Source organism: Eptatretus burgeri, chromosome 8 (genome assembly GCF_056783735.1).
Source record: "Eptatretus burgeri isolate ZD-2024b chromosome 8, Ebu_testis_v1, whole genome shotgun sequence".
NCBI lineage: Eukaryota > Metazoa > Chordata > Myxini > Myxiniformes > Myxinidae > Eptatretus > Eptatretus burgeri.
In genome coordinates this window covers 20479559-20493605 of record NC_140968.1, presented here as the reverse complement: position 1 = coordinate 20493605, position 14047 = coordinate 20479559, and the positions used below count along the sequence as shown (strand labels likewise).

General features: G+C 42.1%; 1 protein-coding gene and 1 pseudogene across 4 annotated transcripts in view; both read right to left on the bottom strand.

Moving 5' to 3' along the window:
- The window catches only part of LOC147021260 (CREB-regulated transcription coactivator 1-like), a 200623-nt gene that overhangs the window by 30626 nt on the left and 155950 nt on the right, over positions 1–14047 (bottom strand). For all 4 annotated transcript variants that reach the window (XM_085891085.1, XM_085891082.1, XM_085891083.1 and 1 more), the window contains one exon: positions 8969–9141. In XM_085891085.1, the coding sequence (XP_085747211.1) occupies positions 8969–9141 (173 nt within the window). The remainder of the gene's footprint in view (positions 1–8968; positions 9142–14047) is intronic.
- Positions 216–6743, bottom strand: LOC147021261 (uncharacterized; annotated as a pseudogene).

Genomic DNA, 14047 nt, shown 5'->3' with positions numbered 1-14047 from the left:
TAATAATAATGATAATGATAATAATAATAATCACTAAAATCGAAGCAGTGCTGTCGGCTTCCAAGCTGCCTCCCAGATGGAGCTTCATTCATATGTTTTCTGGGAAATTGAAGGCCAAATCCATCATCAGCAGGAAAAAAAAAAGCAACATGTAAAGTATGTTACTTTCTGTGGCCCATTCAGCATCAGCGGGCCAAACTACTTATTTTGTGAAATTTCAGTGTTTTGTGATTATGTAACATATTTGACAAATTTTATGGTGATTGGTTTGGTAATTCTGGAGACAAAGATTTTTTTTACATTTGGGATAAAATCCAAAATGGCCACTAATACAACAGGCATTTCAAAGGCCATTTTCCCTGCTGGAGCGGGAGTTAGCCTTACGGGGCCCATGACAATCTTCTCTACTTTTATTTGCCCGATTCTCTGCATCTCCCATTGTTAACCTCCTTACCCACATTTCTTCTTTCACCACCTTTAGCCAAGTCTTTCTCGGTCTTCCCCATCCTTGACTTTCGTCTACATTCATTTCCATCCTTCCTCAACACATGACCCAACCATCTCAACCTGTTTCTCTTCACAACATCCATCACAGGCTCTATTCCCATCATCTTCCGCAATTCATTTGTCTTCCTCTCTCTCGACGATATCCTGCACATCCACCGAACCATCGCATTTCCACCCATTTCAGCCCTCGTTGCTGCTCTACATTTATTACCCATGTTTTGCTCCCATAAATCATAGCACTTCTCACACATGTAGGATACACCTTTCCCTTCAACTTCAGCGACACTCCCCTCCTCGTCAACACGCCACTCAGTTCTCGAAACCTCTTCCGTGCACATCTCACTCAAGCAACCGTCATCGAGTCTAATCCACCTTCTCCATTCAGCATGTCTCCTCGGTAGAAAAATGTTTTCACACCTTCCAACTTCACACCGTCTCCAAGATCCAACTCAACATTTCCTCCGTCTGCAGCTCCCTCTATGCACACCTTACACTTGAATGTAACTACCACACTGGTTAATGACCCTCTCATCCCACTACATTTTCGATGAACCCACTCAGCACACATTGTACATTGAATGGGTTCACTCCAACACCCTTCCTGCACACAGCACACAGCCACTTCCCAGCTCTTTCTACCTTACCACATGTTTTATCACTTATCATCACCTTCGTCTTTCCGATATTCACCTTCAAACCTTTTGCCTCCATACATTCCTTCCACTTATTCATCTTCTCCTTCAGTCCATCCCTACTCTCCACAATCAACACCAAATCATCTGCATACAACAACTCCCACGGTAAACCCTGCTTTGTGCTCCGAGCCAGCACCTCCATCACAACTACAAATAGAAGTGGACTTAGTACTGACAACTGATGCACTCCTACCCTCACCTCAAACTCACCACTGTTCCCATCCTTCGTCTTTACAGCTGTGCGCGCTCTCTCGTACATTGTCATCACTACTTTGATCAACCATTCCTCCACTCCTAACTTCCTCAATGCCCATGTCACAACTTCGTATGGGACCCTATCAAATGCTTTCTCCAAATCAACAAACCCAAGAAACAACTTCTTCCTCTTCTCCATGTACTTCGCCAGCAACTGCTTTGCAATAAAAATCACATGTGGTGTTCCTCTTCCTGGCATAAATCCAAACTGCATTTCATCAATCTTTACTTTCTTCCTTTTCCTCTTCTCCAATACCCCCACTGTATTCTCTAATAATATGTAGAACAGAGGGGTAACAATATGTACCCCTCTGTTATTTTTGTTGCTCTGATGCTATAAAATATACTTGATAATGGGTCATTGCATACTAATGGTTGTTCTATTATGAATAGATATAGTGTGTTAGTTAACTGTGTTACAATATAATCTTTCTTTATTACACTTGCTTGACAAGTTAAATTAAAGTTGCTTTGGTTGGAGCCAGTACGCCGGGCACCAATGAAAAGCAGCAATGCTTAATTCTAATTAATGAATGCTGAATAACAAATTTGCGGAGAACACAGGTCATTGTTATATTGAAGTGAAGTACACAATCATTGTGAAGGGGGAGGACAGCAAAGCAATGCAAATATCTGGTAAAGCTTGAAAGTGCTTGAGGACATACCATAGAAATTTCCTTGAAAATGTTCTGTTTGTCTCTTATCAGAATGTGATTGGTCATTTAATTTACATGTGAGTAGATCACCCTCCCAATTTATTTTCCCTATTTTCCACTCATATTAAAAAAAAACATGTATTCTGGCTCAGACTCAGAGAATCTGCTTGTACACTTGAGACAAGCCTTTCTCTCCACATGTGTGTTTTTATACAATATAAACGATCTATTAGATTATTAAGTGTTTTCTCTGTTGTGTAAATTTCCACCACAACGGTACCTGACCAAATTATTAATTTGTCTTCTTCATATTCTCACAATAAAGCTTTCTTGAAAATTTGATGACAAAAGCTCAAATGGTAGAAACATTACGGCCCAGACAGACACACAAACAGAAAGACGAACACACACACACACACACACACACACACACACACACACACACAATTACAAAATCCCATCTCCCACTGTGAGGGGGATGGGCTAACAATAGGCTTAGAAGCCTAATCTATACATATACGAGGTGTGTTCAAAAAGTATCCGACCCTTGTTCATAAAAAAATACTCGTATCCAGATACAACAAACTTACACTAATCTCCTTCAAAGTAGTCCCCTTGGGCTGCCACACACTTCTCCCAACGGTTCTGCCACTGTCGGAAGCAGCGCTGGAACGCCTCTTTTGGGATGGCGCGCAGCTGGTCCGTTGCATTCCGCATGATGTCTTCTCTGGACTGAAATCTGGTCCCTTTCAGGGGCATTTTCAGCTTGGGGAAAAGCCAGAAGTCACACGGAGCCATGTCGGGAGAGTAGGGAGCCTGCCGAAGCACAGGTGTGTTGTGTTTGGCCAGGAAACTCTGTATCAAATGTGAAGAATGGGCGGGTGCGTTATCGTGATGGAGCTGCCAATTGACCGCTATCCACAGGTCCGGCCGTTTGCGTCGCACAGCGTCACAAAGGCGACGCAGTACCTCTTGGTAGTACTCTTTGGTGATGGTTGTGCCGTGTGGTGCGTACTCGCGATGAACCACGCCACTGGAGTCAAAAAAGACGGTCAGCATGAATTTGACATTGCTGCGGACCTTCCTTGCTTTTTTGGCCTCGGGGATGTTGGATGGTTCCATTGTGATGACTGGAACTTGGTTTCTGGGTCGTACCCATAAATCCAGGTCTCATCGCCAGTGATCACTGTGTTGAAGAAGTTGGGATCGCTGTTCACAGTCTCCAGCATGTCCTGTGCGATTTCCAAACGGAGTTGCTTCTGCTCGATCGTTAGCAGCTTTGGCACGAACTTCGCTGAGATTCTCCTTAAGCCCAAATCCTCAGTCACAATGGAATGAACGGATCCAATGCTGACGCCCGCCTCGTCTGCAAGTTCTCTGATCGTGATTCGACGATCCTGCATCAGCAGGGTCCTCACTTGGTCAATGACGATCTCATTTCGGGATGTTGAGGGCCAACCAGAACGTGCTTCACTTTCCACTGATGTGCGACCATCTTTGAAGCGGTTGTACCACTCGTTTATCTGTGTGGTGCCCATTGCTTCGTTCCCGAAGGCCTGTTGAATCTTGCGGATAATTTCCACTTGGGAATCGCCAAGCTTTACACAAAATTTGATGCAGTAGCTTTGTTCAAGTTTTTCCACCATTTTGTCAAACACGAAAATCCGATGGCGCTCACTTACACTTCCTCACTCATCGACGGTCTGTCGGCGACTGACAGCTTCTGCAGGCGGGAAAATATTCACGCATACCAATTAGGATCGCCTTCATACGTGCACCAAACCACGCCTCCCTAGCTTCACTTGTTTACGCACGAAAAATTAAGGTTGGATACTTTTTGAACACACCTCGTACATAGATGGCAAGTGACCCACATTTCACGGGTTTGGCCCGTTTTGTTTGTGAAAACCCACAGACCAATTTTAGTATAAATCAAAACCTGTATTAGATGGAAAGTTCGATCAATTATAGAAACGCAATGTTTCGCTTTCATTCATTCCACTCGCAAGGATTGACACACAGGCTAGACTGATCGACCTGGGAATGCGTTGAGTTACCAAGTTTCTTGTGGAGTGCTCACCAAATGACTTAAGCACTCAAGCAAGCATTCCATTTAACACTGTTGATAAGGAACGGCTGGCTTGGCAAACGAGAGCAAGCTTATGGATAATGGAACACACCCAGGGTCTGTTCAGTTATCAAGCAACTAACATTTCGTTGGAGTGCTTGCTTGAGTGCTTAAGCCACTTCGCAAGCACTCTACAAGCTGATTGGTAATGGAACACACACCCCTGGAGAGACCTGTAGCCGATAAGCAATGTATCCCTCGAGTCAATTAGCTGTGTGACGTCATGAGCTTTCTCTCACTGAAGGTCATGCCCCCATCCTCTAGGATTCCACATGCAGTATCACTTCTGATCATATCTAATTAATTAATAAATAGATAATAAAATAAAATAATAAATAAATAAATAACCTTGTCACCTCCAACTTGCCATGTATGCATACAGGGGGCTGCAAAAGTAGGTATACAGTAATGAAAACAAGTACAGTCCTTACTGTATACCTACATTTGCAGCCCCCTGTATATAAAAGTGAAATGTTTGTTTGTTTGTGACCCTACTCCTCTGAGTTCCAAACGTTAATCGCCACAACACTTAATAGGATCACATTGTTTACCACGACGCACCTAAATCTAAATAGGGGTTTTAAACAGTCATCTTCTCACAATTCTTAAATTATAAACACACGAGCTGCCACCTGTCGCCATCACCGCAACGGTAGATCCATTTTTTCAATGCTTCATAAAAAGCCCAATTTTCTTCGGATTTCAACGCAGATACCTATATAATTGGTGATATGGTATCAAATGTGAAAAAATAACTTAATTAAGACGTTACCATGATCGGAAACATTGACGAAGGATGAGTCACCTGACCTCTCAAATGCGTGAATCATTCAAAAATTGAACATAGCACAAACGCAACCCATACATCGATTTGAAGGTAATTTTTTTTTAACCGCTCATCTAACAACATAATTCTCAAGGGTGAAAGAAGAATTTGTAGACAAAAAAAAATGGTGCCATCTTAGCTAACTTCACCAAATATACACCTCCAAATATAAGTACATCATGTAGTTCAAAAGAACCAAGTTAACATCGTGATTTGATTTTTGATCATAAATGTTTGATCAATTTAATCGTAGATGCCTCACTTCAAATGAGCAAATTTTTGGAGTGTATATTATTGTTAATATGGAATAGGCAAAGCCCAGAAGCGAACGTAGAATTCTTCTTACATTCGCTTCTTCAATATATCAAATTAAACAGTCTTTTTGCTCTGAAAAAATAAATATTACCTTAACATTACCTTCACAAAAACAACTACACCACCTAGAACAGGATCTCATCTGCAAAAATAAATATTACCTCAACATTACCTTCACAACGACAACTACACCACATAGAACAGCATCTCATCGGAAAAAAAAAAATCCTCAACATTACCTTCACAACAACAACTACACCGCCTAGAACAGGATCTCATCTAAAAAAATAAATACTAGAAGTGAACGTAGTATTCTTCTTACATTCGCTTCTGACTTTACCTCTAACTTGTTCACAACTATATACGCAATTTCCGGTTACTTCGGCCTGGATTCGGGATCAGCGATCAAATAACGTAAATCACGATTAAAAATTATTTTTTGATGATGCGGGAGATATCTTTATTAAAATCAGTGGAGGAAATGTCCACCATGTCTGATATTATTTGGGTCTTTCACGTCTCCGACGATGCCTTTATCTCCCGGCATGCATCATTCCCCATGACAAAAACCGGAAAGAAAAAAAAAAAACCAGAAGCAAAAAAAATAACGGAAGCAAAAGGGTCAAAGCCAACGACACAGATTCCAAATTGCCAGGGTATTGTGTTGTTGTTGTTTCCTATTCTCTCATGTGCACGCGTTAAGTAATATTCACAAGATAGAAATAAAACCCAATCGTGTTTATACACCGCACAGCGTTTAAAAAAAAAACGGAAGCAAAAGGGTCATAGCCAACGACACAGATTCCAAATTGCCAGGGTATTGTGTTGTTGTTGTTTCCTATTCTCTCATGTGCACGCGTTAAGTAATATTCACAAGATAGAAATAAAACCCAATCGTGTTTATACACCGCACAGCGTTTAAAAAAAAAACGGAAGCAAAAGGGTCATAGCCAACGACATGGATTCCAAATTGCCAGGGGTATTGTGTTGTTGTTGTTGTTTCCTATTCTCTCATGTGCACGCGTTAAGTATGAAGCTCACTGCGTTCGCTATAAACAGGAATTCAGTGTAAATTAAGTGAGGAGATATCGTAATGGGTGGAGCCAGTAACCTTGGCAACCAGTAATTTTTTGATTTTCAAATGGTTTCTGGTCACAATCACAGAAATATTCAATCACAGGTGAGATATACATAATTTCTTACAATATTATCGATATCTCCGACCTCTTAACGATGTCTTATCTTGGGGGGCATTCAAAAATTACGTACCTAACGTGAGGGGGTTGGGGTTTTGGACGTTTCTGGGTGAGCTTTTCGGAACCTTGAATGAGGTTCTGACAGAGCTTTTCTCTATTAGCCATGGCTTTGCCGAGAAATCTCACTGTAAGCTGGCCAATGGAAGAAAAAAGTGATGCCACCTCCCTGAGAAGAGGAAGAAGACGAAGAAGAGGCTGCAACAAGCAAATAGGTTGCCATCCATGTATATAAAAGTGAAATGTTTTTTTGTTTGTGACCTTACTGCTTTGAGCTTCCAAAGTTAATTTGCGACAAAACTTTTTACGATCAGATTTTTAAACACGATGCACCTAAATAGGCATTTGAAAAAAGTCATGAGTAGGTCATTTGGCCCATTATTGCAGTGTTGCACTCGAGTTAATTTATTTACTAACATGAGGTTTCTTTACTACAGCTTCACTCCTGTACACACTGAACAGCCTGCAAGACTCCATTAGACCCATTAATACCCATTTAGGCCCTGTTAAGACATTTTAGACAAACATACCAATTTAGACCCTTTTGAGAAGAAAAGGCCTTCTTCGACCATTTTCAGACCATTTGGACACTTCAGACCCCTTTTGCTCTTTCACCCTTTGGATGCCTTTTGACATTTAGACCCATTTAAGAGCCTTACACCCTTGAAACACTTTCGACCCCATAAAACACTTGAGACCCCTTTTTGACCTTTTAAGACCCTTAAGCCACTCGAGACACCTCTACACCCATTAGTAAAATTGAAAAAAATTCCCCCGAAAATTGTTTCTGATGATCTTTTTCGTGCACCATTTGCGTCGCATCGTAAGTCGCAATGACTAATCGAAAATGACATCCCAAAGTGAAACTGATGTTCAAAAGTGAAACTGAAACTACTGATATATGGATCATCAAATGGGAAACCAGAATTAAATGGTGTGAGAAATACTGAATGGAAATTGCTGAAAGCAAAGCTATGGGGAGTATAGAGAGAGGAGAAGGTTGGGGACTTAAGATCCGATACAGAGAGGGATGTGTGCCTCGAGGTAGTGGTCCGTTGGCTTGGAAAGAACTTTGGTGATCTTCCATCAGGTGGTAGGCCCAAAACGTGCCTAAATTTGTTTCCCAGCCGAGCTTTCAGAATATCACTCTCACTCCCAAGCAGTACTTTGGAGGTACAACAAGCATGGATTGGAAATCTTCGCTGGTGGAATGGAACGATGTTGTCAAGGTTACCAGCTCCACCTACTGCGATATTTGCACACTGAATATTTACACTGAATTCCCGTTTCTACAAATATACACTCATTTTAGGTGAGACGTCGACCAACCCGTCAGTGACGGGTATCCTGCTAGTTAATAATAATAACAATAATCACAATGATGTGTAGTTACATTGCAGCACTAACATAAATCTGTGCATCTGCAACAAAATGTCATGCAAAAAACATAAAGGTTCAATCCACTATTCCCAACAATTCAGTATAAATGGGTTGCCTCAATATATAGGTATTCATTATTCATCATGCACTAAACTCTATGCAGAACGTTGGTGCTGCCGAAGCAGTGACTCGGCTACAATCCTAGTTGGGTCGACATTCCGACTCAGGAAGTTGGGGCAAGAATTTGGATAATCTGTTCGGGGTGCCGGCGAAAGCTCGCCTACTCTTCACAAAGGACACCGTGTGGTCTTTAAAGTCCACCAACTAATGCCGGCAGACGGGACCCCAGTTTTATGTCCATTTGAGGGATGGCACACGCAGTGATGAATCACCCTGCCTGTGAAACACCAGGATGAGTTTTTCGCTGGGGTGAGATTCAAACCCAGGCGAGACAGTTTAGAGATGAGTGCACATATCTCTAGGCTATCTTGCTAGCCCCAATGGCAATATAATTTGAGAAATTCATTGTCGTACTACTCAAATCCATGGAAATACAACCTTACATAGATAATGTGATTTTGATGGGCAACTCCCGCCCCCCCCCACTCCTCCCCCACAACACCCTGTCACCCAAAACATGAATACAAGACATAGGTATAATAACATTTACAAATACATAAAGCCCAGGTAACATCTTGTTAATGAAAACTATACACCGTAAAATTGCACACTGTCTTGTGCCAAATAGTTAATTTACAATCTGCTTTATGACAATCTGTTGATAACCCTCTTTTCTGAAACATTTCATACAAGTTCTCAAAAGATGTGGATAGAAGGCAAATATAACAACTTGTTTTGATTCAGGCATTCAAGTGCAGATTGGTGATACAGTTGATTGTCCAAAATGCTCACTCATCCCTTACTTGGGGTCCAAGTTTGTGCACATTATGTACCTCCAGACGGAGTCAGAATAGGAAAAGACACTTCATCAGGGTCAAGTGGTATAGGCAAAGGTGAAGGGAAGTGCAGGTTTGTGAGGTCTGGCAAGGATCCACCAGTATTGAGAACACCAGCTGGTCCTGAAGGTGTTGAATTGGCAGCATTGTCTTCTCCGGAAGGAAAGATGCTGATAGATAAACAAATAAATAAAAAAAACATGAAACCAGAGCTCTATATGTGACCAGTTCCACACATTGAACCAAAAGGGAAAAGCATAATGGGAAGTATATTACAATGTAAAACTGCATCAACCAGCACAAAAGTTTAGTTAATACACGCCCAGGGAGCCAAAACCACATCAGACAGCAAATATGTGCAACTTTCTACCATACAGATTGAGACAACCTTGGAAGGCAAAGGCCGAAGCTCAGAGTTTGTTGCTCTCACACTGCAGGCCAGTCAGTGGTCCCTCTCTGTTTTCTACCATATACTCTCAAACATTTCTCCCCCTGCTCTCACAGTCCTCTGTCCCCCGCTATATAATCCAGGATTCATGCATTCTTCCAGTAACCCTCTCCTGGTTAAACTTCCAAAGTCCAGGATATCTGCACACCTCAACTCCTTTACACCTCGCATATCCTATCTATGGCACCACATTCCAGAAGCTGTTCTATCTCACTCTTCCCTCCAGACCTTCAAGTAATCAGTGTATGGGCATCCCCAATTCTGACCCATGATCTTTATTACCCTAATTATAACCTCTTCGAACACAACCATCTTACGAAGCCTGGTGTTGGCTTAATGGTTAAGGTGGCTGGCTTTAGATATTAGGGTCTTAAGTTTGAGCCCCTGTCAGCTATTGAATTAACACCAGATGGGGTTGACTCAGCCTGTCATCTTTCCAAGGTTGGCAAAATGAGTACCAGTGTACTGGTAATCGAGGGCACTGCACCAGCGGCACAGCCACACCCCCAGAAATGATGCAACCAGCAGCCACAGGCTGCATACAAAAGCTAGCTACCATCTCACAAGGTAGTTTCAATGTTTCTCCCCGACTCCTTTTCCTATTATCCTGTTCATTCATTACCTTGATCAGGGTCCCCACGCCACAAGGAAAACGGGAAAAGACCAGGAAATTCAAAACGTGTTTTCCCAGTCATTTTCCCCAAAAACACTGAAATATCAATAAAGTCGGGAAATTGCTGGCATTTTCAGCAATGTCTACCTTGCCACTCATGGAAATTCTCAAGTTGCAGCAACATCTGGAAACATTCGCGAGGCAGGTCCAGCAACAGTCGGTTTTCTTACGGAGGACGAAACTTCCGGTCTAAAGGCGCCATTTCCTGATTTCCTCATGGTCTCACAACTGACATTGCATCGAACGATTTCTTCACAACACCCTTTGTTTCATGTTGAAATATCTGAAGTTATTTGTTTGTGCAGAATTGTGTGCACACTGTAGTTAGAAATCAACTTCATTGCCGAGAGAGTAATCAAAGGTTCCATTGACAATGTTGGTGGCTTAGAAAATGTTATCATAACTAAGAGGCTGTTAGCCTCAGCTTATCAGGATGGACAGACAGCACTATCATGCACGCTCATCTTGACAAAAAGGAGGAAAAAGAGAAAGCCATAAAGTCTGAATAAAGAAAGCTTGCTGAAAAAGAGGTTGAGGTGCTGAGAAAAGAGAAAATAGCTGGAGAGTGATTGGGACTTACTAAAGAAGGATGCTGATGCATCATCTGGAAAAGCAGGGCAGCGATGGAGTTTTATCCATTTTTATAAACAAAGTCAACACTCAAAGAACAGCAGGAAAATACAAATAAGAATTGCTGGGATAAGTGGTTAAAGAGTTGGAAGGAAAACCCAACACTTGGCAGACGTTTTAAGATATAGAGCATCAGGTCCAAAACCTCCAAAACTGTCGTCGTCTTCTTCTTTAACGGCCACAACAATTATTCCCACATTCTTGTGGGTTAGCGGGGGGGAAGCTTGACCTTAGTCTTTCACGAACCGGCTGGCCAGGCCTGACGTTCGACTAAGCTAAGGTTCGGGCAGGAATTTAGAGAATTATGGCCATGGTGCCGGCGATAGCTCACCTGGTCTTCGTGAAGGTCACTGTGGGATCTTTAACATCTAACAACTAATGCAGGCAAATGGGATGCACATTTTAACATCTATCCGAGGGAAGGCATACATATTTATTAATCACCCTGCTTCCTATACAACACCGTGATGACTTTGTCTATGATGTGCAGGGTGGACGCAAGACTCGATGCAGCCCGCTTTAAGAAACGAGGTGCAAGACGAGAGCCAGTAACGATGGGGTCCAAAGACGAAGTAACACAGCCACAAGCAGGGCCAGCAATGAGTAGGCCTTCAAACAGGCGATGTGGTCGTCTTTGTCCTTTTCCCAACGAGGCCTCCTGGCCGACAGTTGTTTTTTTCCTCCTCCAAGTACTGGGGTCTTTCTTCCCATCTCGAAAGGCATGGCGGCTCTTTTTCTCTCCAAAGGCAGGGTGATACCAGCTTGGATCTATCCTAAAGCTTTTACAAGAACACAAGAACATCTTCCTCATGAACTCCTCTGTGGACCACTTGCTTGACCTGCAGTGCCTTCAGAAAGTAATCACACCTCTTGACTTTTTTCACATTTTGTTGTGTTACAGCCTGAATTTAAAATGGATTAACTTTAAATTTTTTGTCACCAATCTACACAATATACCCCATAATGACAAAGTGTGACGTGTTTTTTGAAATTTTTACAAATTAATTAAAAATGAAAATCTGAAATGTCTTGCGTCAATAATTATTCAATCCCCTGAGTGAATACTCTGTCAAAGCACCTTTGGCAGCGATTACAGCTTCAAGTCTTCTTGGGTTTGTCTGTATCAGCTTTGCGCATCTGGATTTGGGGATTTTCTCCCATTCGTCCTTGCAGATTTGCTCAAGCTCTGTCAAGTTGAATGGGAAGCGTCGGTGAACAGTAATCTTCGAGTCTTTTCACAAATTCTCAGTGCGATTCAAGTCTGGGCTTTGGCTCGGCAACTCGAGGACTTTCACATTCTTGTTCTGAAGTCATTGCAGTGTTGATTTGGCTGTATGCTTGTGGTCATTGTCATTTTGGAACGTAAGTATTCGCCACAGTCTAAGGTCCTTAGCACTCTGAAGCAGGTTCTCCTCAATGATTTGCCTGGAATTTGGCTCCATTCATTGCTCCCTCTATCCTTACAAGTCTCCCAGTCCCTGCCACTGAAATCATCCCCATAGCAAGATGCTGCCACCACCATGCTTCACAGTAGGGATGGTGTTAGATGGGTGATGAGCTGTGCTCGGTTTCTGCCAGATGTAATGCTTTGCATTCAGGGCAAAGAGTTCAATTTTCATCTCATCAGACCACAAAAAAATTTTCCTCAGAGTCTTTCATGTGTCTTTTTGTTAACTCCAGGCATGCTGTCATGTGCTTTTTCTCAGGAGTAGATTCCATTTGGCTACTCTCCCATAAAGCCTAGATTTGTGAAGCGCTGCAGAGATTGTTGTCCTTCTGGCAGGTTCTCCCATCTCAGCCAAGGAACTCTGTAGTTCTGTCAGAGTGGTCATTGGGTTCTTGGTAACCTCCCAGACCAAGGTCCTTGCGCGGTTGCTCAGTTTTGTCTGACGGCCAGCTCTAGGAATAGTGTGGGTAGTTCCATATTCTTTCCATTCCCCAATGATGGAGCTCACTGTGCTCTTCGGGATGTTCAACACTCGAGAAATTGTTCTATACCCTTCCCCAGATCTTATATTCTATCTTTGAGTTATATGGACAATTCCTTGGACTTGTTGGTGGAGTTTCTGCTGTGACATGCAATGTCAACTGTGGGCCCTTATAGAGAAAGGTGTGTTTCTTTCTAAATCATGTCCGATCAATTGAAGTGGCCACAAGTGGGCTCCAATCAAGTTTTAGAGACATCTCAAGGATGATCAAAGGAAATTGGATGCACCTGAGCTCAATTTGGAGTGTTATAGCAAAGGGGTTGAATACTTATTGATGCGGGACATTTCAGCTTTTCACAATTAATATGTAAATACTTCTAAAAACATGTTTTCACTTTGTCATTATGGGGTATTTTGTGTGGATTGGTGACAAAAAAATTTAAATAAAATCCATTTTAAATTCAGGCGGTAACACAACAAAATGTGACAAAGTCGAGGGGTGTAAATACTTTATGAAGGCACTGCACTTCCACATGAGCTTTTCTTGGTTCTCTCCTGGTGGACTCGGTTCTCTTCTTCCTCCTGAGCGGAGTCTTCCTCTGGAGTGCTGCCCATGGTGGTGGCCCCAATAAAAAGAAATGTACTATCTTTTATTCCAGGATCCACAGCCCATTACACCACCATGGCTGGCACACACTGATCAGAGAGATCATTATTGGCCTAGTGGGACACGTGTACCTCTGAGATGGGAAGTCCTCACCTAGCCCCGCCCACAAACAAGAGTTATTTAAACATATATAATTAATCTTCCTTCCCTGTCTACAAATTACATATGCTGGCTCAGCATCACATGCAACAAATGACTTGCTCTGACAACTCCCTGTAACATGCAATCAAACCTACGTGAAACACACGGACCATACTACACTTACCACAGTCTAGATATGGATCCCACCCCTCCCCCCTTCCACATAACAATACTGTACGACAAATAGACGATGAACTTAAATTTTTTAATTTGAAGCACGTTTTGTATTGGATACAGCCACTCTACTCTGACTCAACTAGAACTACTCATATGACTACTAAATTACAAGCAGTTGTGGAATTCAATACAGACTCCCAACTATGCCTTTGGGGTGTAATATTAAATTACAAAATGAAACAGGTATGTTGTAATTTTCTTTTTATCTCAAAATAACTATATGGTTACACATATATGGTCATCAGTAGAACGAAACAGTTTAGAAAACTGATGGTAATAACTTATTGTATACCACTCCTTCCCAATTCCATATCCAGGTGATGCATGATGTCAACGACAGGCATTGAAGGAAGGCAATACTTTTTTTTTTACTCCCTTTGTTTGTTTTCTTGCTTGTCCAAGCGATATCTCA